Source organism: Rousettus aegyptiacus, unplaced genomic scaffold (assembly GCF_014176215.1).
Source record: "Rousettus aegyptiacus isolate mRouAeg1 unplaced genomic scaffold, mRouAeg1.p scaffold_m13_p_2, whole genome shotgun sequence".
Taxonomy (NCBI): Eukaryota; Metazoa; Chordata; class Mammalia; order Chiroptera; family Pteropodidae; genus Rousettus; species Rousettus aegyptiacus.
In genome coordinates, this window is record NW_023416295.1 from 137,686,352 (window position 1) to 137,711,959 (window position 25,608).

Here is a 25,608-nt window from a genome sequence, read left to right on the forward strand (position 1 = left end):
CAAAAGACATGGAGATGCCACTGAAGGGTTTTAAGTGGAAGAGTGTCATCAGATTGATTTGTATTTAGAAGGATCCCTCTGTCTACAGTGTTGAGAATGGATTAAAGGAAGCACAATTGGAGGTTGAGAAGGGGTTAGAAAGATCTTGTCAACTTGGCAAGCAATGCTAGATGACAACTTGGCCCCTGATAGCAGCAGTGGGAACAGTTATAAAATAATATAAGGATTTGAGCGTTCATTAGAAAGAGACTCAAGTGGATAAACAGTAAAAGATTACTGGGTTATTTTTGAATGTCCTTCTACTTTGTGGAATTTTTGAATTATTCTAGAATAGATGTTTAATTTTATAATAGAAAAATAAATTTTGTGTTTTAAAAGCTTTTCATTTGAGATTATCAACAGCATTATTGATTTAATTATAAAAAATAAATATGAATAAAATGGTAAATTAGTCACATATGAGAATAACTTACAGCTGATTTGTGCTGGTCTCAATCAATTTCTGAATAGTCAAATCATCAGAAAATGAGAAAATTTTTGTGCCACATCCTCCCCACATAATGTTTTTTTCAGTTGAATTTGTGGATTCACTCAAACACATCAGTGGAGTGCTGGCATTTCCTATATTGAGTATCTTCAAAGGAGCAGCTCCTTTACACTTTGCCAAAAAAGAGAAAACACACTGACTGAGTATTGTAGAATAAAGCAATGCAAAATTTGAGTTTTCTAAAAACTACTTTCCTCTCTTATATGGTTAGAGGTATTGAAATAAAAATTCAAGATACATTTGTTCAAAGGATTTCTAAAAACATTCAATTCAAGAGGTATTCAAGATATTAACCTAAAACCAATCTTTTCACATCATGCAAAAATTATACAGTAAATAACCTAGGGTTTATAACTTACTTCTCTGTCTTTCATTAGATAATAAACTTATTGATAACGAGAAGTACGAATGGGTAGGATGTTGAATCAATTGATGGAACCACAAGTGAATAGATAGAGGAAGAAATAAATTCTGATGATAAATGAGAATCTGGAGAACAGAAAGTTAAACGATTTCTTCAAGACTAAAGAAAAACTTGGTGGCAAACCAGATTTAAAACATAAATTTCCTTTTTTTCCCCCCTACAATATATTTATAAGGAATTATTGAATTTGCTTATAGAAAACCAGAATTATTTATATCCCTAACATTATAAATCAGATCTCATTTATCATTTTATTCTTAGTTCATTCATATAAAACACACAATCAGCAAGTATTAAAGAGAATCTATTGTATACAAAACTTTATGAAATAATAAAAGACAAAAAGCAAATTTTATGACACTTGTTCAGGGAGTTTATAATCATTTAGAAGGGAGTAGGAATGAGCGTACATAAAAGAAAGAACAAAATAATTTTGACGTAGAATGCATTCAACATTTACCTTAACAGTTTTATCTTCAAAAATCACTAAGTTGCCGTCAGCAGTTCCCACCAAGAGAAAATTTTTTTGCTTGCTAAAAGGAAAAATGTTAAAATTGTTACAAAGGAAACGCTTGTCTTGCCAAGATGGCCTTAACATTCATTTCCCGCAGCATGACTAAAATCCAAACAGGTTTCTTCCTGGCTATAGGCCCTGATCTCCCTTTTTAATTTTTTTTTTACAGTTTTTAATTTAGAAAACAATTGTAAATTCTTTCTCTGCCTATTTGAGATGTAAATCTTCTTTCAGCTGCTCCCTAGTTTTACAACTCAGGTATGTTTTTCTCAATAAACTTAGAAATGTAATCAAGACAGATAGTGCCCCATCTCCCAGTCTCTGTGGGAGGATAGGAGCCTAATTTCAATAAGCACCAGTTAGCAAACACAGGTGGCCTAATCACAGACAATGTGCCCCTCTCCCTCAGTGTCCTCTAGTACTTTTTCATTGTCTCATCCCAATACTTAAAAATCTCCTGCTTTCTATTTCAGTAGAGTTGAGTCCAGTCTTTCTCCTATTTTGCAATAGTCTTGGATAAACTCTTCCTTGCCTGTTTTACTCCATCCGATGAATTATTTCTTTGACAATATCTAAATAATCTCAACTGAAAAAGTGCCAGTGGAGTTTATATTTCAGCTGACAAAAACTTGGGTTTTACATTTTTCTAATATTTATTTTTCAGTACTGATTTAAACCAGAGAAGTAAATGGGGTATAATCTTTTAAAAATTTTTTTATTTTTTTATTGGTTTCACTTCTGGGTACTTATCTAAATGAGGTATAATCTTAATGCTTCCTGGAATCATCCTGCCCCAAATATGACAGCAACTAACCTGTTACTCAGACCTAAAATTATGCCACTTAGATAACTTCCTTTGGGATGAGATCCCTGCAACTGATAATGATTAAGTATTTTCACCAATTAACAACTTATGAATTCATTTATTATATATAGTTTTTTCCAATTTGATAGTTAACTGATATGTTTCAGACTGGCACAAAAGAGCCTGTCGATATATACATATTCAAAGAAAAGATGAATGAGAAGTCGTCTTTGAAGAGCCCTGCAAAGGTTAAGTTGCTGTGAGGAGTGGCAAAGAGACAGAGACGCAGCTGAGGTGAAACCAGGAGCAAGGCTGATGGGCCTAAAGAAATGATTGACCTACTTTATAAATGTCTCAGTTTGATATGTGGCCTCTCGCAATTCCCTTCGATATATACAAACTAATGTGGAAAATGTTAAAAATGAACAATCTCTGCTGACGCTATAACAATTTTGCACACAATTAAGTCATCTAAAAGGTATATCATTTTACCCCAATGGTCAAATCCACTACTATACCTTTGCTTGGAAAAAGAATCGCAATACAAGCAAGTAACTGAATCAGTCATCTTTTCAAGGGTATGTCTCTTTTTCTCATCTTCAGCATTGATGACTAGAAGCATCCCAGACTGTGTCCCAGCCACAATCCAGCTTTCCTTTTCAACAGGCAGATACACCAAGGCTAGGCACAGTATTCTACTATCAGTAACTTCCTGTTTAGAAAATAAAAAAAAAACACTCTAAAAAAATTGGTTCTGACTTGTTACTAGAACTTGTACAGAATGAAAAAATTCTGTTATCCATATACTTACCTCTTAATTTCTTGCTTTTAATTTTAAAAACAACACTTTATTTAATTTTCAACAATAAATGAGTTAACTGGCAGACAAGTTTTGCCTATTGGGAATACGTCTGAGACTAAATCTAAAAATTGGAAACTATCATTTAGATTCCATCACAATAATGTGAGAGGATTTTTCAACATTAAGAATAACATTTAGGCACAATATTTATTTCAAGGCAACCATTAAAATATTCTTTTAAGTCTAGAAATTTATCTTATAATTGCCAATACAATGTATTGATCCATCTTGTAGAAGCCACATCCAGAGCTCCTCTGTCAGGTGCACCCACCCCCAGCTGCTACAAGTATTGGCTGCTAACAGCTCAGAGCTGCACCTTTCACCACAGAACTGTCCTGACCTGATGGGAGCTGGCTGGCTGAGAAATGACTGGAAAGTTATGATATCCCTCTCCCTGGAAAAGTTGCAGCCAATGACTGACTGATATGTGAGAATGAAAGACTGACCTCCTTGCCTGGTGGAGGGATAAATCTGTGCTACTATTCACAGTTTAGAGTTTCTTATGGGATAAAGACAGGCTAGACCTCCTCAAAAAGTACGGTTTTGCTGAGGTTCTTTCCCTGCCCTTTCTGGGTACCTGTACTCCCCTGAAAATTTCGATTTTCTTAAATTACTCATACAAAATTCTCTAAGGCTGTTTCTAGGGATCCTGACCTAAGACACACATACACTGTGATTTAAAAGAAAAAAAGACTTTAATTTCATGTGACTACTCTTATTCTAACAGAAAGCCAATTTAATAATACTCTTGAATTAGCTCTTATTTCATTTCTTCCTAAATAACTTTTTAACTGACACGTAATTACATAATACATAATTTAAAATAATTTACAAAGTAAGTTTTTTATAGTCTCTCTAATATAAAGAATATTTGTATTTACCTCAGAAGTGTATCTTTCAGTATTTAAATCGAGAAATGAGAGCTGTCCTTTGTCGGTGTGCCCGCAGCCCAGCCAGATGCCTACGTTCTTGCTGTTATGATTTGTAGCAATCATGCATTCAACAATAAAGTTTTTAGGTGTTGATATATGTCTCATCAGACAGATTAACTCAGCTGAATTCAAAATGTCAAAGACCTGAGAAAGTTTAAAAATAACCAAACAACATACATCGAGTTAATATATGTCTTTCCGAAAGATCATATTCTTGTGCATAATATAGAACTAAATGTTATAGCTCTATCAAGAAAAACCTAAACCTGTTAGCTGCGACCCACCTGGAGAAACAAGATTAATAATCCAAAACTACAGAAAGTATTACATTAAAATAATACTTATTTTTAAACAGTATATTGTATATATTCTTTCTGTGTAGATGGCATGTTTTGTAACTTGTAAAGAAAATCTCAAAAGTGCCAATGACAGAAATTTAGCAGGGTCAAGAGCCAGTCCTCATGCAGTTTTATACTGCAGAGCCACACCACGTTGAAGATAAACACTAGGGCCAACATTACAATAGACCTTCTACCAGTTGAAGGGAAAATAAATTTTGATTTTTGGTAACAAAATTTGCAAATCACCTCTAGATTCCGCTTTTTGGTTTTTCTTTTCTTCAAGCACTAAAGAACTAGAGAGGCAGTGTAGAGCCACTGAAAGAAACAGCATCAGGGTCAGAAAACTGAAATTAGAGCCAGTGCTACAGCCACTTGCCCGCCACTCATAAGACCCCAAGAAAGCTCCTTATTCTCTCAGTACCTCATCTGATAAAAGTGATGAATTTATTCATTTTGCCTAGTACACAGTGTATTTTAAAGATTAAATAAGTATGTCCATATTTTTGAATATGTTATGTACTTAAAAAAACTCCAGGTTGTTATGTAATCTATAAAATACAGGTAAAGTATAATCGAATATAAAAGGAAGACAATAGTTAAACTATGAAAATTTTACTGTGATAATATTTTTTTTTAAAGTCTATGTGATTAAGACCAGTGGTAACCAAAATTAAAAAAACAAGTAGGGTAAATAACCAAGAAGATTACATAATGTTCGATGATAAAGTCAGTGTATATGTATTGAGCTATTTTTGAGTAGGAAATTTAAAGTTGAACAAAAATTTTTCCATGAATTATTATATAAAACCAAGTCTACAACATAAAGACAGTTCTTATTTTGATCTATTAAAGTCTGTTTTAGTGTACAACACTAAAGAGTTCTATATCTGATAACAGAGTTACAAGAGGTTATCTGGAGAACCTTCAAGCTACAAACACCTTAAAATGCTTAAGAAATTATTTTTTTAAATCTTTAAAAAATTAAAGATTTGACAATATCATAAGGAATTATCAGGCCCAAATCTTAGAAGGATAGAAAACAGAGAGATCAATTAAATCCTAGAGCCAAATTTTCCCTGAAGGGATTTGTTTACTGAAGGCAAAACTGATGTGTGATTTTGGATACCTCACGAGGCCAGTGGTAAAGAAGTTAAAATCTAGGGCCTTGTGAATATGGACAATAGACTAGTGGTTACCAGAGGGGAGGGAGGAGGGGGAGGTAGGGAGAATAAAGGGGTCAAATATGTGGTGATAGAAAGAAATTTGATTATGGGAGGTGAACACATATGCTATATATATATGCCTTTCTGTTAAATTGTACATCTGAAACTTACTGGATTTCATTAACCAATGTCACCATAAAAAAAATGATAAATTTTAAACATAAATAAATAAATAAAATCTAAGGCCTGCAAAATGTGAAGAGTCTAATAAAGGTCCTGTCTCCATAAAGCTGGAACGCCAAAGGGCTGCATATTCAGAGAGAAATGAAAATCAAAAATAAAGCCAGCCCATGCTCCCACTTTCACTGGTATTAGGAAAGTTGCTTTAGGACTTTATACACAAAGTTGAGTAGGGCAAAAGGACACTGAGAAATTGTGATTCACAAGCCTGCTCTCCAGAAAGTTTATAGTCCAGAATTCTATCACTTGGTTGGCTCAAACAAACAAACAATCTCATGCCAGGAATACAGTTTAAAGCAATTTTCAACAAGAAAATCCAGAAAAAGATACACATTACCTATATGCAAAATTATAAAACTTTATTGAAAGACACTTAAGAAGACTCAAATAGAGATATAACCCACATTCAAGAATAGAAAGACAATAACATAAGGATATAATTCTCCCCAAGTTGTCCAAGACTCAATGCAAGTCCAAACCAAAGCACAACAGGATTTTTCATAAAAGCTGACAAAGTGATTTTAAATGTCATATGAAAAAATTAAACCCAAGAATAGCTAAAGTGTTCTGAGAGGAGAAAAATAAGTGGGGAAAGGGGACTACTATAAAGCTACAGAATTAAAACAGAAACGTATTGGAAGAAGAATAGGCGAGTTGACCAATAGAAAAGAATATGTATGGGGATGTGTATACATATCTTTGACAAATTACAGAGTAAATATGAAGGGAAAAATCAATGAGGAAGAAAATAAGAAACTATTCAACAAGTGAAGCTGGAAAAATTGGTTATCCATAGGAAAAAAAGAAAATCGAATCCAGATTAAAATATCAATTCCTGATGGAATAAGAACTTTAAATATCAAAAGCAAAACTTCTAAACTTTTTGAAGAAACAGTAGGTAAATATTTTTCTGACTCTGGGAGAGATAAGGACTTCTTAAAATAGGCCCCAAAGTAATAACCATATAAAGAATTGGTAAGTTTATTTATATTAAAATTAAGAAATTCTGTTCATCAAAAAGTACCCTAAGAGAAACCAAAAGGCGAACCACAAATTGGAAAAACAAATATATAACAAAGAATTAGTATAGAAAGGATCTCTTTTTCTTATTTCATTTGTATGCAAATAACCCAATAGAAAAATGGGCAAAAACAAAAACAAACAAACAAAAACAGGCATTTCCCAGAAGAGGAAACATATATATAACCAATGAACATATAAAGAGATGCTCATTGTTATTAGTAATTAGGAAAATGTAAATCAATATAAAAGACCGAACATACTTAGAAAAAATTAAGAAGTCAGAACCAAAATTTAAGAAGAAGACATAAAGAAATAGCTACCAGTATAATATACAGGTGATGGAAATGTTAACCTGTCGCAACTTCTTCAGAAAACAATCTGGATATTCATATGTCCTATGATTCTGCAGTTCAACTCCTAGGTCTTTACCAGAAAGCAATTTTCATTCAACCTGCACTTTTTACAATAGCAAAACACTGGGAACAATACCAATACCCATGGATATGATCATGAGTAAATATATTGTTATGCCTTCAAACAGTGGAATGGAATAGCAGTGAAAATAATTAACACCTGTGTTCAATAACCTAAATGAAACTCACACTTTATTTTTCAGAAAACTGAAAAGTTTCAAAATACTATGTGATTATGATTCTATTTTAAATAAATGATGAATATAGGAAAACTAAACCGAATGGGAAAATCATAAAGAAAAGCAAGGATTATCACAAAAGCTGGGAAAGTGGCTACATCTATAGGGAGAGTAATGCAATTAGGAAGAGGCATGTGGGGGCTTCTGGAGTGTTGGCAATGTTCTTTTTGTGGTGGAGGATATGGGAGTTTCAATACACACACACACACACACTCACACACACACACACACACTCAAACACATAAATAAAGAGAAGCGGTATTATGTGTATGTGTGTGTATATGTATATATTTGATGTTCCATACAAAATATTGATAACTTTTGACTATAATAATACCTGGGCAGAAGTAGGCCTTTCTTGAGGATTTTCTTTCAGACATCTTTTAATTAAGTTCTCAACTGTAGGCCATGGGGTACAAGCATATTCTTTAACTGGATCTAAAATATTCAAAAACATATGATACGACATTAGGCAAATCAGAACAATTATTTTATTTCCTCTCAATGTATGTGAAAGGTTCAGACATTGCAAAGGAAAACACTGATTTCCATAATCCTATATTTATTATTAATCTGCTTACTACATAAGCCACGTTTATTAGCATTATCTCCCCTAAAGACATCAAAAAGGATTTCTTGATTTTTTTTTATAGTATAAAAAAGATACTCATAAAAATTGAATAAAATAATATATTTCATTTCATACTTGCATTTCAAAAGACTTTGACAACACTTTTGTTCATATAATAATTAGACTTTTATGGAAGTATTTTTTATTTTAATATTCAAAGTAGGCAAACTTTTAATCCTCATATGCCCACAGTCGGTTTGTACACATTTGGTTTTTGTAAGAGATATGCCATTCTTCTGGTTGGTGTAGAATAGAGACCCAGAAATCTTCACTTGAAAGCTAACTGGTAAAATAAGGGAGATGACCCAATTGTGTCTAAAGTCTATCCAAATGATAATAAATTTCCCTTTGCTGGGACTCTTTAAAGTTCCCCTGAGGAAGAAGGTTAAAGCTATATTCCTGTACCTGGCAAACAGTGTATGTTCAAAACTATTTCTTAAATAAAAAGGGAAAGCAGAAAACATGAGAAGCAGCTAAATACATTTAAAAGAGTAGTTTACATGGGAACTGAAGTAATAGCCAAGGAATAAATGACAAAAGTCCTAAAATTTCTTAAAAGCATGAAACAACCATTCAAAATGATATCTGCTCTCATTAAATACTCATTTACTAATTCTTATTAATATTTACTACTAAAAATTATTATTATAAATAATTCAAGCTTCCATTTCTGCATATAAATTATTTCGCACCAAGAAAATAAAAACACTCCAGGCAAATGAGTACATAGCAACTCTTAATGAGAACAAATTTTACCAAATCTAGAGTTTTAACAGCAATTTCATTTTCTGGGCATTCTCCTAAATATATAACAAATACAACAATACTAATTTGAGATTTTTTTTTAAGCCTAAAACTGCTACCTTACCATAAGACTGTTTTTACTAATGTGTCATAGGATTTAAGAATATTCGCACACTAAACAAGGAATTATCAGCAATGAAATGAATTAAGTATGCTATTACAATTAAATAACTTGAAAATGAAGCTGATGATATTTTAAAAAAATCTATTGTAGATAAAACTTACCAGGTAATTTTCCTTGTATTGCTAATTCATCAAACTCATTTGGAAACTTCAAACCCTCTGCTATTCTACCTCCAGTTGTCAAAATGTCATAGAGTAGTAAACCAAATGAATAAACATCAGCCTGTTGGTTATAAATAACATTTCCTCTAGCAACTTCAGGTGCACGAAACCCTGTAAGGAAGCAAATATATTAATAAATATGCCCTCATACACCCAAGGAGGCATATGTTTAGGCATATATGCTAATGAAGAGTCAAGGAGATAAGCTCTAAACTAGGCCATGTCATCTCTATAAAGAGACAAACTTGATCAGACAATTAACAGCCCTATCCAAGACATTTCACCCCAAGGTCGATCTTGAGGAATAAGACAAACATTCAATAATAAGTTGTTAAATAATGTTTCATAATTAAAGAAATGAAACATAATAGGAAAAAAAATCCTATATCATTTTTCTTATTCCTAATAATAACTATTCCTAGGGCAGTGTTTCAAACAGAGGCAAGGTCAGAAAGGAGATTGCTAGACTTCACTCCAAGTCACTTTAATGTGGCTAAAATTCCAGTGCCCTCATTATTTCAAGAACTTGTGACTGTGTTCCTTCTATGCAACAGAAAAATAAAAATGAAGCCATGACTTAAACGAATAAAAGCCCTCTTCCTCAGGTGTTAGTTCATGCCTGAAGTTCTTTTAAAGGGAAATAAAACCTTCATTCCACAATAGAGATAAATTGCTTTTAAATTCTTCAAAAAAAGTAATTTTAACATTATTCATAACAGTAAAAATGTCAAGAATTACAACCATAAAAGGAAATTGGTCAAATAATGTACACCATATAGTAACTTAAAAATCATTTTAAGATGACATGTAAATAAAAGGAAAATGTAAGATATAATTCTGAATAGACAGAAAGTTTGCCAAACAAAAATCAACTGAATTTTCTTAGCTGTGATAAGAGTGCTGTGATTATGTAAACAAATATCCTTATTCTAAGGAAATACATGCCAATGTGTTCAAGGATGACATAGTATGTCGTCTGTAATTTAATTGCAAAGACATATTTACATATAAAAGAAAGAGAGAGAGCAGTGTGACAAAAGTTAATTGATGAATCCACATGAAGGGCACATGGGTGTATATTACACTATTCTTCAACTTTTCTGTAGGCTTAAACATTTTCAAAATAAAAATTTGATGAGAATGCATACAACTAAGGACAACAAAGAAATACATCTAAATGTAATAATGATTATGTCTATGTGTTGAAATTAAGATAGCTTTTATTTCCTTCTAATACTTCCAAATGTTCTACAACGATATGTATGATTGTTATAGTAGTTTAAATATACAGCCAGGAAAACATAACAAAGTATGAACTCATGGCCTTTGAGGAGTAAGAAACTGAATTCAAAAACACTTCTATGACAGACAGCTTACCAGCAAAAGATGAAACTTAGCAGTCCTTCACCAGGCTGGAAGGCCATGAAAAGTCAAAGGACAGAGGTGTCAGAGTTGAGTATGATAGCCCTTACTGTTTAACATCTGCCACATTTGTTCACTTTTTGTCTCTTTCTACACATACACACACACACACACTCACTGTTACAATTTCCCCAAATTTGTGTCTCTCTCCATCTCTCTCTATACATATATATACTTACACATATTATATGTAAAGCACAAATGTGTTATATTATATGCCATGTAACCTTGCATAAATTATATATTTGACATTTTAAGTTGCAGATATAATATTTCAGCCCTAAAGATAACATGCATTTCCTTAGAATAGGAACATTTGCCTACATAGCCATAATATAATTCTCAAACCCTAAGCTAAAGAATTGTGTATTTAAGATAGTGCTAAAATAGATTCTTAATACATGTATCCTGATCACTGAGGACTTCCCTGGAACAGCAACTGCAAGTTCTTATAAAACTTTTGCCTTATATTTAACTAAACTTGTCACCATAGTAGTAACAAGAATAATAAACTTGCAAGCTATTCAATGTATTCACCACTGAATTTAATTTGAAATGAAAATGAACATTTTCAGTATTACCTACCATTGGGAAAGACTAGATATAGGAACAATTTCTGCATCTGCAAAGCGACAAATATTGCTACATGATCAATGGTCTAATACTGTGAATGATCTATGGCACTCGTGCACCATACTACCATACAGTATGGCTACCCTGTTGAGTACCGATGGCCCTCAGACACTAGAAATGTTAAGTGCTAACTGAAATCTTAAATGTACATTGTCGTACTAGGCTGTTCAAATTTATTTACTTCTAGCTAAGAGGGACTAACAGGAACTAGATTTGCCATCCTGCATAAAACAATGAAATAATCAGAAAAAATATGTGATGAAACACTGGACACATAGAGCACTGGGCAGTGATCCCTGAGAGAGAGAGTAAACAAACACGATGAGTCCCGTCAGTGCCTATATAGTTCTCACCCCACAACACGTAGAAGGAGAACTCAAACAGAGCCTCCTGCCCCCACAATTTGAGAAGACAAAGCAGAGAGTCCAAGAAAGCAAAGGTAGCTAGGAACACGCCCAGCGTTATGCTAAATACTTTATATGAATTTCTCATTTAATTTTCACAACAATATCCTAGGATAGATACTATTAGTAGGTACTATTGCATAAGAAAGGAGAGAAGTTAGGTAATGTCTCCAGCCTCAGCTACTGGGTGGTAGAGGAAGGGTTCAGACCCAGATAGTCTACAGCTCATGTTTCATATATGCTAGACACCCTGCCAATGGGTCAACTAAGTCATACCTATCTCAGTATCTCCAGAATCCACTGCAGTGCCTAGAGTGTGCACCACTGAAGAAAAGTAATCAAAATAATTGAAATTGCTTTTTTTATTTGAATATGTCTAAACTCTATTCATATTTACTTACTCTTAGGAGCTTCTAATATGTCCTTGCTCCATACCTACTAAAAATAAACTATAAAGGACTCAGCCCTAGTGGATACTTCTTTTTTAAAGCTCTACATGTTATCTAATATATAGCCAAAATTGAAAAACACTTAACTAAATAATCTTTCATTCTCCATCTATATAGCTCTTAGTCCATACCAAATTTCCTCCAATTATCTCAATAAGTCATTTTATGCCTTAATACCTTTCCTTGGAACGTCTCCTCCTATTCTCTTTTTCTTTTCTCAAGCCTCCAGTTTATTTTTTAGGATATAGTAGTAACAAGAATCACCTCCTCTATGAAGGAAATCCTGATGATCCGTAGCTCAGTTAATCGCTTGGTCCTCTGTGCTATCACTGTACCTTGAACTAGATTTCCTATTGAAATTGACATAATACTTTATGATTATTTGCTTATAGCCTTATTTCTCCTGGCAGAATCTGTGCTTCTGGAGGGTGAAACTATTCATGCACATTCCCCAAATTCACCACCAGAGCAATTATCAACATGCTTGGAGCAACTGGATTATACCAAGCCCTGTTTATGCTGTTTATGCAGACTATTTCATTTTAGCATTTCAACAACCCTATGAGATAGGCATTATTTTTCTTATTACAATTTATTGAAATGAAAACAGTCCCCCAAAGTGAATCCTGATGAACACCACGCAGCTATTAAATAGTAGCACCAGTTTGGTGTTTAGTAAATGCTCAACAAATTATTGCCAAATGCACTGAATAAATGAATAAAATAAGGATAATCTACTCTCTTAGAAAATTATCATAACAATTGGTGTTAAAATAATTGGGACAATATAATTCAAATGTAATTTGCTGTCTAAAAACTATTTTTAGAAATTATTTTTCAGATAATCCTGCATTTTAACAAATACAATGAGTATATAAAGCAAGCAACCATAGATGAATTAGGTCTGTTTCTATATCGCACAGTGCACAGAAACCTATATTTTCTTTTCTTTTTACTTTCAGAGAAATATGAGTAGAGTATGTTTCATAACTTCTATTAGATGGTAGTATATAACCAGAGACCAACATTTTTATTTACCCAAAGACTATGGTATTCCATGGATGTTGGTAGAGTTGAAGACATCAATCGACATCTGTCTTAGTCAATAGTGCAACTATCACAGGACACACAAGTAACTGTCACTACCAACAGCATATAACATATCCAATTGTCTGAGTAAAAGTTAAAACTCTAAATTTTTCAAATTGCAAGTATCCATCCCATATTTACCTTTCAGAATGTAGACCGACACTGTGCTGTGGTCCTTGTCAATAACTAAACTGTTTCTATGTTTGCATTCAATCTATGATAGTACCTGGCCAGGGGCTCTGCTCTCAGGCTGCTTGGATTTGCATCTTGTACGACCCTATTGACATTTTTAATGGTCCCTAAGTTTAGTTTCTTATCTGTAGACCAGGAATAGTAATAGGGCCTATGTCACAGGGTCATAAGGATTAAATGAGATAATCAACACATACCAAGGACTAAGCACACTGTCATGTCACAGAAAGGTTTATTCTTATTACCATCTTCTCTGGGACAACAGTAATGAACCCACAGTCACATGCGCACACAGAGTGAATGCATCACAGTGCAGGTTAGTGTAAAAATACACAAAAATTTAACAAATGTATAGTATTTTGTTTCTCTAGACATTTTCGAGTTAAAAGTTGTAATACTAATAGAAAGATCCATTAGAAGTAAAAGATAAAGAGATGATTAAAATCATATAAAAGGAAATGATTTTATTTTCAAACCTAATTGCTTTGGGGAAAGAAAAGTTTTGTGATGGTGGTAGCAGTGGTGACAGTTACTGTTATTTAAAATTTGAGGCGAGTTTAGGGCTGAGGTGATTAGACGTGGTCTAACAATAATAAATATGGAAATAATAAAGAGAAGTTCCAAAGTACTTACGATATACTAGGGCAGCCTGGGGAAGAGAGGGCAGAACAGAAAAGACCAAGCTCTGGGTTTTTCTGTCATGATCTTTCTCCATATTTATGTTACTGCACATTGATACAGCAGATTAAAAGGGATCAGGAACAAGTATCTGGCTTTGTAGAAGAATAAGCTGGATATTGAACTTTAGACAGGCTTTGACTAAAATTAGCAGGTCAGATACTTAAAATGAATGGTCATGAGTTTGATCAGAATTAAACAGAGCTGCTGCGAGCTGGCCCAGCCCATGGAGGGCAGCGGCAGGCTTGAATCCCAGAGCACAGTCAACAGGAAGCAGAGAGATATGTTATCCAAGTAGATGGGTAAGACTTCAACGGCAAGGTTTCTATTCCGCAAATAGAGGGACCGGGTGGCAGGTGGAGAGGAAACAAACTATAGACTCCAGCTGAGTGGCACGGCCCATCTTCATGTCACATGAGCGTCATGAGCAGATTTCCACAAGAAGACCCCTATACTGTGCCAACATTTCCTAGGTGGGAGTATATGAGGCTTGTGGAATTCTACTTTTTAAGATAAATTTTTCAAACCTTTAGTTGACAATATTTGCTGTTCATGGTCCTGTCATTTTGCTTTGTTCGTTTTAGTTTTTTGATAACTAGAATTGAATATTTAAACCTCTTTAAAGGCATGTTAGAGTTGCATGTGATCAGGAGAGCAATTATAGGATTTAAAGCCAAAGAGCTCTGGATTCAATTCACATTTGGATTTAGTTCTCATCTTGGCCTTCTAGCTGTACTACTTTGTGCAAGTTACAAAATCTCGCTGATCTTCAAGCTTCCTCATTTTGCAGATGAGAAGATAAAAGCTAATTTTCAGCCCTGGTGTAAAGAAAACATACCATATGTCTAATGGACCTAGCACTGAGATTGGTACGTAGTGGGTGCTCAAGAGATGCTAATTATTTTTTTTATTATTTAAACTCAGAGACACCCACAGCCAGAAAGCATACTTTGAAATGTTTACGAGAAAATACGTTCTACTTCCAATGTATAGCTATGTAAAACAAATGAGATGATATATATTTGGAGAAAAAATAAAACCTGGAGCCATCAGTTTTTCTAAGTATATAAACTGGGGTGGGCAGGGAGTAGAGAAAAACCTTGGATCTTTTGCCTAGTCACATATTCCCCTAGAGTATTTTCTTCCATCTTAAGCAAGTGTTTTAATTGAGCTGCAATCTTCAAGATTATGTAAAGCCACCTGTAACTTTATTTACAAGTATCTAACTATATAAGACTTTTCTAAACATAGAGCTGTCCTCCCTCAACAGTTATCAACTCCTCTATTTTTTATTTCCACTCAAACTGAAATCTGAAAGACAAAATGTCTGCACACATCACTTGCCCTGTCACTGTTTCTTACTAATTGGAACCTGAGATTCTGATGAAACTGAGACTACAAAAAAGGAAACAGGAGCTGGGAAAGTGAGGAGAGACTCCATGGGGTAGACAGTGATGTGGAAAGAACATGTCTGAACGTTAAGACCATGCAAATGCCAGAGCACAGGAAATGTATAAAGTCAGTTAATAGTAGAAGTAATGGGGTTATTAGAACAAGCATGACAGAAAAAGGTTGGCGATAACTCTAAAAGCAGCATTAAAATCTAAGGCAAGAAGATGATGCCTGTGATTTCTGGAGACTGTAGACATAATGGTATCCAGAACAGGTATGTTTCACTTTACATAGTAACCATGACTCATCTTGCTATAAATAGCGAAGCTATACTTTTAACTATTGAAGTAATAACAACCTATAAATTATGAAGAAAGAAAACTAAAATGCAGGTTTAAAATAAACTCTTGTACCAACCTTTAAGAAGAAGAAAGTGTAACCAAGAGCTGCAGCCCCAAAGCCCCCATCTGAAACTCTTGGAACCAATGTATTTAGAATTTTACATATTTCATATTTAACAAAGTTAATAATGCTTCATAGAACATAATTACATAAGCTTACAGTAGGGTCAGGGCCAGCATCCTGTACTCAAACACATTTAAATTTCTGGCATGAAATGGCACACATTTACAATGATTGTGAGAAATAAAGATCATCATAAGCATCAAGTCCGTTTGGGTCAGATTTTGCCATCTAACCAGTTATTAAATGGAAAAAAAAAAAACTTCGGGTTTTCAAATTTCTTTGGGTTTTAGAGTTATGAAAAAGGGTTTGTGAATCTGAATTTGGTTTGCTTCATTTTTAGGTAAGTTTCAGAAGTACCTAGATTAAAATTGTTGCTGTTCCTTTTTACCACTTCTGGAGTATGTAATGTTTTAAATTCCAACTTTTTAAAATCCAACGTGACAAAAAATATTCTTTCTTTTTAATTTATTTTTTCCCTGAAAAATTACATCAGTCAACTTTTTGTTGTTGTCATTCTCCAGAATACAATGATCAAAATCACAATGTACTAGTCACAATTATTCATACAATAAGTATCTGTGCACAATGTGATAGGCTACCGTGTTCTGATTCTCCTGAACTCACAACTGAAGACACTGGCTTATCCTTCTTGACGAGAGGATTATCAAATTAACCTTATCACCCACCTGGTGTGCCCTCTGATGTTTTTATCCCCATTCTACAGCAGTACTGAGCAATCCCATAGTCAGCAATCTTTGCAATGATGGCAGCATTGGGATACAGGGTGAAAAGTAGCACATTGTGGGGCTTCAAGTCACGGTATATAATCATGGCCGAGTGGAGGTATCTGCCAGAAAATGCACAATCTTATTAAAATGTGACTATATGATTATGTTTTATCATGATTTCCTTAAATATGTACATCTATCATACAAAAGATAAAAAATTCTATATTAAGTGTGACCCTCAACATTCAGAGGTATTGTAGAAGGAAATCAAAATATACAAGTCCAATATTACAAAGCAAGCTTATGTTTAAAAAACAAAACAAAACAAAACACAATCAAAACAGGTCAATCCTGATAAGTGAATAATTTAAATTTAAGGCGCAATCACTTCAAAAGTCGCAATTTGGAGACTTTTCTTTAATTACTCAAAAGAAATTCTGAATTCTCTCAATGATCATATGAATATTTTAATTAGTTTAAAATGTAAACGTGCTAAATAAGAGTTGATAGGCTTTTGTTCTAACTCCCATTTATTTAATAGTTTTGATTTTCTATATACAAGTTTATCTCAGATTTTTAAACTCTATTTTATTTCTCTTTTGATATTTATTTTTTTCTGACTAAAATGCTTTCTAATCTTTTGGAAAAGATTTTTAACATTTTCAATAATAATAAATCAAAATAAAAGATTTTTCTAGCTATCAATACTGGATCCTTTTAAAGATGTAATTTATTTTAAATGCAATTCTATTAAAAATTATAGTTGACAACATTTTGGACTGAGAGTTGAGATGATGAGTAAAACACTGTCTTGGGAAAGGTGACTTTGGGTGATTTTAAAGTCTTTCTTTTAGAGACTGACTCATTCGACCATAGCAGCTAGAGTTAGAAACTGACAGTAAAGATTAAAAACTAGTTAACGCAAAAGATAAAGTTTTAATCTCAACCAGGTCTTGTCCATTTTGGAATCATGGTCAGAGAGCTACCACTGTGCTCCAAATACTAAAGTAACTCTATTAACGCCTTCCTTACACATCCGCTAAATTCAGTTTAAATCTTTTGTTTGTTTGTAGCTTTTGGTTTGGTTTCACATTCTATCAGTAAATATTTACTCCATTACCAATCACTGTGAGAAGGATTAGGAAGGGCAGAGAAGCAGCAACACCCTGAACTTTCCATTGTATGATGGCCTCAAGTGCATGCATCATTTAACTACATCAATTAATGGAGCAGAAGATTCTTTCCTTCCCTGCATGGAGACATTTGACATTAGACCTATTCATTTCAGCATACATATTATTGGCTGAAAAATAAGATAAACGTACTAATGAAGTTGACCTTAAAGAAAGAAAAATTTACTAAGGGCTTACTGAAAGGCCATTAGCTACTCTTGCCCTGCTGAAGAGAAAGCTGAGAGATTAAGAAGTAAAACATTAGAGCCAAGTCATACATAATTGAACAGCATCCAAATCCTTCATAATGAATGTCTCCTTCAGAATATTTACAGAACACAGACTCTCAGAAAACAAAGGTTAAAAAAATAGTTACAATGATTCAAAATAATGTCAGTGGGAGAAAGAAATTATCTGGGTTAGTTAAAATGTTCAATTATAGAATTTAATCTTTAAAAGTATAGTTTTAATAACTGAATAGCAAAACAGCTTTTTGAAATATTAACAAGTGCAGATCTTGCCTTACTGAAAAAATTTGGCCATAATTTATGCATTATGTGACAATGAGCATTATCAAATATTTTAAAAACTAGCGTAAACACAGTTAGTTATTCTTTAATCGTGATTATCATCAGTGTACCTCAAGGGGCCAGAATTTAGAAGGAGAGGCAGGTGCTAAAACAGGGTTGCAGAAATGCAGTGTGTTCCAAATGCTAGGGAAGCTAGAGGGAGAGAAGCACAGAGGAAAAGATAGAAAAGCAGACTCTCCCACTAAACTATAAATTTTCAGCCTTGATTAGAGCAATACAATCTCTACTTTTCCCCCTTCTGCACCCAACACAAAATTCTGCATGGAGTGGACTTAAGAAATATCTTTATGATACAGTTATGCTTCATTGTGGAGATGGTATGTGAGCAAATTCCAGGAAAATGAATTCTCTAGGCAGATAAATTTATGGAAAGAGAGGAATAACAAATATAAAGATAGACATGGATGTCAATGAAAAGTCAAGACCTTCAGCATGGTTAGGATATAGAGTTAGGGCAGTGGAGAGGCAGGAGTCTAGAGAGGAAGGCAAGAGGCATACACAAAAAAAGACTTTTGATGCTATGTCAAGAAATTTGGATGTACTTTGCAGATAACTTGGAACTACTGGAAAATTTCAAAGATAATTAGATTTTTATTTTAGAAGACATACTCTGATAATCCTCTAGACCAAGGCAGCAGTAGTAGCATAAAAACAAATGAATCAATGAAAAAGATAATGTAAAATAGCCAAAAACCTAGTGGACAAATGGAAACTTACTTTTTGGGGAGACAGTTGGTCTGAATGTGACTACAAGATCTTCATTAGCAAGTAGGAGATATAAGAAGAAAAGAGATTGATGGTAGGAGGAAGTAGCAGAGAAAGTAAATTCAATTTTGAATATATTGAAACATATAAACTTATGAGAAATACAGGTGACTTCACAGTTACTTGAGAAGTATGATAAAGAGCTCAAAAGAGCAGACTGAATTAAAGATATAAGCTAACAGTTGAAGGTAAAAGACTGTGGAAGAGAGAATATTTAATGTGAAGGAATTTTTTGTATGTCACTCTGAATAGCTCCATCATTTAAATGATTCCACAGGAGTATGATTTTATTGTCTCTTTCTACCACTGTAGTTATAGCTCTATGCTAAAATATATTTGGGAAGACAAACCTTAATACTGTTTTATTTAGTGCAGCTATAAGACTGATAGCTACTGAAATCTACTACCTTCTTGAGTATAAAATTCAGAAAGCTGTCTTGGCATTATGCTAAGAACAAATAAGACAAATTATAGGAAAATATGCTGAAATTATTTTTTAAAGTAAGGTCTCAGAGAACTAGGATAAGTTATTTTAGAGACGAAGTGTTTCAAACTGCGGTGAATAAAAAAATAGCAATTCTTCATTTTATAAATGAGTACTTTGGGTATTATGTGGAAGAATTAGGAAAAAACTGGGATATGTAGTTAGTTAAATTAAAGAAAGTGACCTAGACAGCTCTGAAATACATGAGACAAATCTGCACTTCGTCTAGATTAATTTAACACAAGGTTCCCCCTGGTGTTCAAAAGTAGATATATCAACCCAAACCCAAATATCTGCATTCCTGTTTCATTTAAAATCTGCATGGTTTTTTTCAGAGGTTTCTGGACTCTTTCGTGAAGGGAAATTGTATGCACTTATTATATTCTCTATACATTATTAAGAGTTATATCTTCCAGGTTTAGTTTTGCTTGTTTGTGAGCAGTGTTTTTTTGTCCACTCCCTTTATATTTCTGGATATTGTCCAAAAGGAATAGACACAGTATTTCAGAAGAGAAGGAAATTTGTATCCACTGTGTGACTACTGTGGCCAGGCACTGTTTTCCTCCATTCTACTTTCTCTCTCTCTCCTTGATGTCCACATATGTTTAATGCGGATTCACTGTCCTAGGTGCTGGGGATGCAACAGTGAATGGGATAAAATGTCTCTACTATTGTGACACTTAGATTCTACTGGAAAATGTAGACGATTAACAACAACAACAAAAAATTTAAATGAAAACATAAAAATACCAGTCAGCAATAAGTGCTATTAGAGACACCCGGTAGTCAGGGACATCCTCTCTGAGAAGATAACTGAATGAAATAAGAAGCGAGCCAAGAGGATATCTGTGGTCAGATGTTGCTGGCCAAGAGATGAGCTGATATAAAACCTCTGTCACGTTTAAGAAACCTCAGGGAAATAAATGGCTGAGACCAGGGACCAGAAAGGGCGGTAAGAGAGGGTTGAAAAAATGAGATGGACTTGACCCAACTTCCATAGTAGAAAAATCACTCTGGCTGCTGTGTGAAGAACAAACTAGATGGTGTAAAGGTAAAAAAGCAGGGAAGCCAGTTAGGCAAGTCTTCTTGGAATCCAGCAAGAGAGAAGTTGTGAGAAGTAGCTGCACTGAGATATATTTGACAGCTGAGCTGAAAATATTTGTCTAAGAATTAGGTGTAGAATATGAGAGAAAGGAAGGAATGAAAGATGACTATGAAGCGAAACAAACAAGTGACTGTGGGGAAGCAGTGAAGGAAGGGAAATCAAGAGTTTAATTCAGGATGTCTTCAATTGTTACAAACGTGCTCAGAACATTTCTTCTTAACTATTAGTCACAGTTTATAGACTATTTTTTTAAAAAAAGAGGGAATCAGAGATAAAAAGTCACAGTTACTAAGCATGTGGAGTAGTGATTTATCCCTGTCCTTTTGATTCCAAAGACCGTGGTCCTTCCACACTGCCTCTCTAGGGCTGTCCAGCGGCTGTGCTTGGTGTCCCTCCGAGACACATTACAGTCTCACAGAACAACCCAACTCAAAGCACTCTAGTCCCCTTCACCTCTCCTTATTAGAATTACGCATGATAATTGACACTTTCTTTGCTACTCTGAAAGTGAATCATTATATGTTTAGAAGAGGCAGGTCAAAACAAAGTTAAGATTATACATCGGTTCTGGAGCAAGAATCCTGGGTTCAGTCTCTACTACTACTAGCTATGAGATCCCACATGGTCTTCCTACTCCTGTTTTTTAAAATTTTAAAATTTAATCAAGGATATGGCAGTCTTTCACCCAAATTATTAGTGAAATATTACTATGGCACAATGTTATTAAGAAGGGCTATTCTCAGAGCCTGAAAGTTTGGGCTAATACTTATCATACATTGAATAGAAAACCACATGACCTAATTAATTACCTCAAACCATCAGCCACATGTAGTGCAATCCTATGCTGCAGGGTTCTTGTGAGACTGGCTTTGTCCTGCTGAAGCAGGCGATCCAGGGAGCCCTTCGAAGCCAGCTCCATCACCAACATTCGAGGACGAATTCCAGCCGCCAGCAAAGATATTAAGCTGGGATGGTGGAGGTGGCAAAGCACTACCAGCTCCTGCAAAAGTAAAAATCATTTACAAGAAATACAACGTCAGCCCTGAGTATCTCCTTCCTTAAGTGCATCAACACTTTGAGCATGGTTTTCTCTGGATTAAATTATAGCAAACATTTCATTTCTTCTTTTAGCTTTTTTATATTTCCCACATTTTCAGGAATAAACAGCTGATTTCAAAACTATTTTGAATTAAAAATTTTAAGTTTTATTTCTCCCTTTGCTTTTATCAGAACTTTTAATGCATGTAGAGTAGACACATGTGGTTAAACTGACAGGTCATGTTGATCTTATCTACTGATTCCGAGTTAGCCACAGGATCCTCCTTAGTCCAGGATTCTGAGCAGCCACTAATAGCCAACTGCAATTGCCATGTGAGGTGGAACCTGCATATTAACTCCAGTTTAAGGACTAAGAAAGTTTACTAAGGGCAATGTCTAAGCCCTCTGAAATATATGGAATCACCCTTTCCTGAAAATGACTTCCCTTACTCGTAGATTAAAATCCCATATACCTACACAGCTCTCGTGGCCTGACCTGATCTGGCCCCAGCCCGGCTCTCAGACCTCACCTTGTTTCTCTCTCCTCTTTATTCACCACCTCTCCACCACACTGGTGTTCATTCAATCCCTGGCACATGCCCAGCTCCTTCTTTCCAGCTGTAGGGTCTCTACCCTTGCTGATCCTGCTCCCTAGAAATCTCTTCACCCTTCACAGAGCTAAAGGCTTATTGCTATTCTGCTCTTAGCTCATATATTACCACTTCTTCAGAGTGACCTGACCACCCTTGCTAAAGCAATCCCCAGTTGTAATCTCTCCATTATCTCTGACTTCTTAGAGGCATTTTAGCTTGAACAGAGAGGCCTCCATTCCGAAACAATCCTTTTTCTAGACGATATCATGTAAAACTTTACAATCGCTTTTATGATATTGTTATTTTTTAATTCCATATGCACTTTTATTCTGCATATTTCACTTTACTCTGAAAATATAATTTATATGAAATTCATAGCTTAGGTGAAGTTAAATTGATATGTGCAGAAGCTCTGTTTCTTAACAACCAGCTTCAAAGATCAGAAGTATTGGTGTCAACTGCATTTATCAGGAAACCAAAGTGTGGAGAAATCTGCCAGCTGAAGAAGAAAGGCTGAATACCCTGAGAGGAGATTTTCCAGAAACAAAAGCTTCAGACAGCAATCATATATCCTTAATAGATAAAAATACTTTTTCTTCTATGTCTTATTAGCTCAGTTGGTTAAAACTGATGGGAACAAATCAAATTAGCTCCGTTTACTTTCAGACACAGAAAGAAGCCAAATTTTCTATCCTAGAAAAGCAGCTCACTGAGAGAAAGTGAGCAGGAGAGTGTCATAGGTTGGCTACAATTCATGACCACCGGTAGAATGACCCTCTAAATGTAGCATCAGACACTGAAATTTTTAATTTTCCTTTCCATTTTTTTTTGAAGAAAAAGCATATTATGCATACTCTACTCTAGTTTTTCTAACATTTCCTTGGTTCAACCAGCTGTCAATGGACTAATCAGACCTATACATATTTTAGTGCTTTGATTTCCAACAGGGTTCCTTGAGCACATTACCTAAAAATTGAAACACATGTTGAAGAATAATGACCTAGGCTGAAAAAATCAAATTATATAACAAATTGCCTACAGATTTGAAAGATATTGTGCCCAAATTTGATTTACAGACTTGCCTCTATATACAAAATGTTTATGAACTTATTCCTAGAGCAATAGTATGACTTTTGATACTAATAATCAAAACTACTACAGGATATTCTGCACAGACATAAAATTATTTTTATTATTCAGAGTAACTAAGATATTGTAACTGTGTATTTTTTAAGTTTACGTGAGTCATTTAGATTCTGATTCAGGTACAAAGTATTCTTTTAATAAATCAAGGGAAAAAGAAAGAAGGAACATTAACAATTGAGTTCTGGTATAAGATGCCAGAATTCACATTGGATTTTACTTCTCCTTTCACTTTATCTCTCTCCTTTATTTCTACTGTCAGGAAAGACTTAGAAAAAAAGAAATAAATCTCCACCTGTATTCAAAACAAGTGTGGGTATTGGACTGACTACTCTCAGTTTTGCATTCAACATCCATTCACCTTTCTTTCTTTCTAAAAGTACTTTAATTTTTGCTGAGGTATCCAACCTTCATCTATGCAGCCTATGTATTTTAGGGGGAATTGACCCCAAACCCAGTCTGGGGGAAAGGTGAGAATATTCTTCTAATACCATCCTTATTACCATAGTAATTGGTTTAGTAACATAGTCCTCAGCCAATCAGCACACAGCACTGCCCTGAATGTAAGTGCTAGTTGAGAAAAGAACATGTTACTTAACTGAGGCCAGAAAAAAACCCAAGTTTTTAATGGGTTACCATGTATGGGTTTTGGTTCCTTTGAAATACAAGACCTCAAAAGAGGTATTCTCTCTCTTTTTTTTTTCTGTACTTATAGTATATAACTGTGAAGCCTAGAAAAAGAATTCTCAGAAAACTGTTTTTTTTCTTTGTTTGCAAAACTTTTTTACTCCATGGAAGGGGAATAAAGTGGGATTTCATAATTAAACTCTAGTAAACTTTTTGGGAGAATGTCATCATTTTGCATTTTCACAAACACATGAAATACAAGAGTTCTAGAAGATTAACAATGCATGATTTAATCTAACAATGTAATTGAATTTCTTACTTGTCTTAAGAGTCTAAGTGAGGTATGTTTATTAAAAATCTTCACAGCCACTTCTTCTCCTTCATAGGCTGCTCGATAAACTGAACCAAAACTGCCATCACCTTTTGAAAAAATAAGTACAAAGCACACATAAGTTCATCTTTCCAAGCAGAAGAACTAAAAAAATTATGTTTGTTGTAATTATGTGTTGTATACTTGAAGATAAATCTGACCCACTTCTTTCATTGAATCAAGTCTCCTTTAATGCTTCCTCTTTCTTCTTCTACTCCATGAATTAAGATACACCTAAAGATTTTGTCCCTGGTTTTCCTGTCTTTCAACTACACACTCCTCATTCAAGTATCTCATTCACTCCTTAACTGCGTCTATCTCTATATGTAGAGAATTTTCACATTTTCATTTATAGCCACAGCTGCCTCCTGAACTCTATTTTATATTTATGATTTTGTGTTGGAGATATCTACTGGCATGCTCTTCCAAATTTCAACCACGTTCCATCAAAAGCCACATTAATCATCTTTTCTCCAAAACTCTTTGTGGTCATTCTGGAGTCGGAAATAGAAAACAAGCTCTTCGCGCCATCCCCAGCCCCAAAGCTGTCAGTCCACTTTGTCTTTTTAAGATTGAAAAATGGCTGCATCACTCAACTGAAAATCTCTTTATCTGCCTCCCCTTCCTCTGGTAACTAAAGCAAATGCAAGGACACATCTTATAAATATACGCATTCCCGTTATCATCTCAAATCTAGTTTACAAGAATGAATGTAAAGCAAATTCCAGATCTGTAACATACTACTTTAAAATATATCATTCCAAAGGGGGAAAAAATGTTATGACAAATATATGAGGGCATGAAAAATCATGATAATATGATTATATTTGAATATTTTATAGAAAATAAGAAAAAACTACATCCTAATTTTCATTTTAAACCAACAAAAATAGTACCTAAGAGAAACTCTGGAGCTTGTTCAAATTCTAATTCATCACTATTCAACATAATATTTCTAGGCAGGTCAGCCAAAATCAAGTCAGGAGCAATCTGAGATATTGGAATGGTGAGCCTTGGTTGATGTGGATTTACTAGGAGGTCTCCTG

General features: G+C 34.3%; 1 protein-coding gene across 2 annotated transcripts in view; it reads right to left on the minus strand.

Annotated features, from left to right (window-relative positions):
- Window positions 1-25,608, minus strand: part of LRRK2 (leucine rich repeat kinase 2) — a 126,089-nt gene that overhangs the window by 9,956 nt on the left and 90,525 nt on the right. For both annotated transcript variants that reach the window (XM_016151688.2, XM_016151687.2), the window contains 10 exons: window positions 25,459-25,605; window positions 24,512-24,612; window positions 21,601-21,791; window positions 16,634-16,794; window positions 9,164-9,334; window positions 7,841-7,941; window positions 4,034-4,228; window positions 2,809-3,002; window positions 1,432-1,504; window positions 474-658 (listed from right to left, as the gene is read on the minus strand). In XM_016151688.2, coding sequence (XP_016007174.2) covers window positions 474-658; window positions 1,432-1,504; window positions 2,809-3,002; window positions 4,034-4,228; window positions 7,841-7,941; window positions 9,164-9,334; window positions 16,634-16,794; window positions 21,601-21,791; window positions 24,512-24,612; window positions 25,459-25,605 — 1,519 coding nt within the window. The remainder of the gene's footprint in view (window positions 1-473; window positions 659-1,431; window positions 1,505-2,808; window positions 3,003-4,033; window positions 4,229-7,840; window positions 7,942-9,163; window positions 9,335-16,633; window positions 16,795-21,600; window positions 21,792-24,511; window positions 24,613-25,458; window positions 25,606-25,608) is intronic.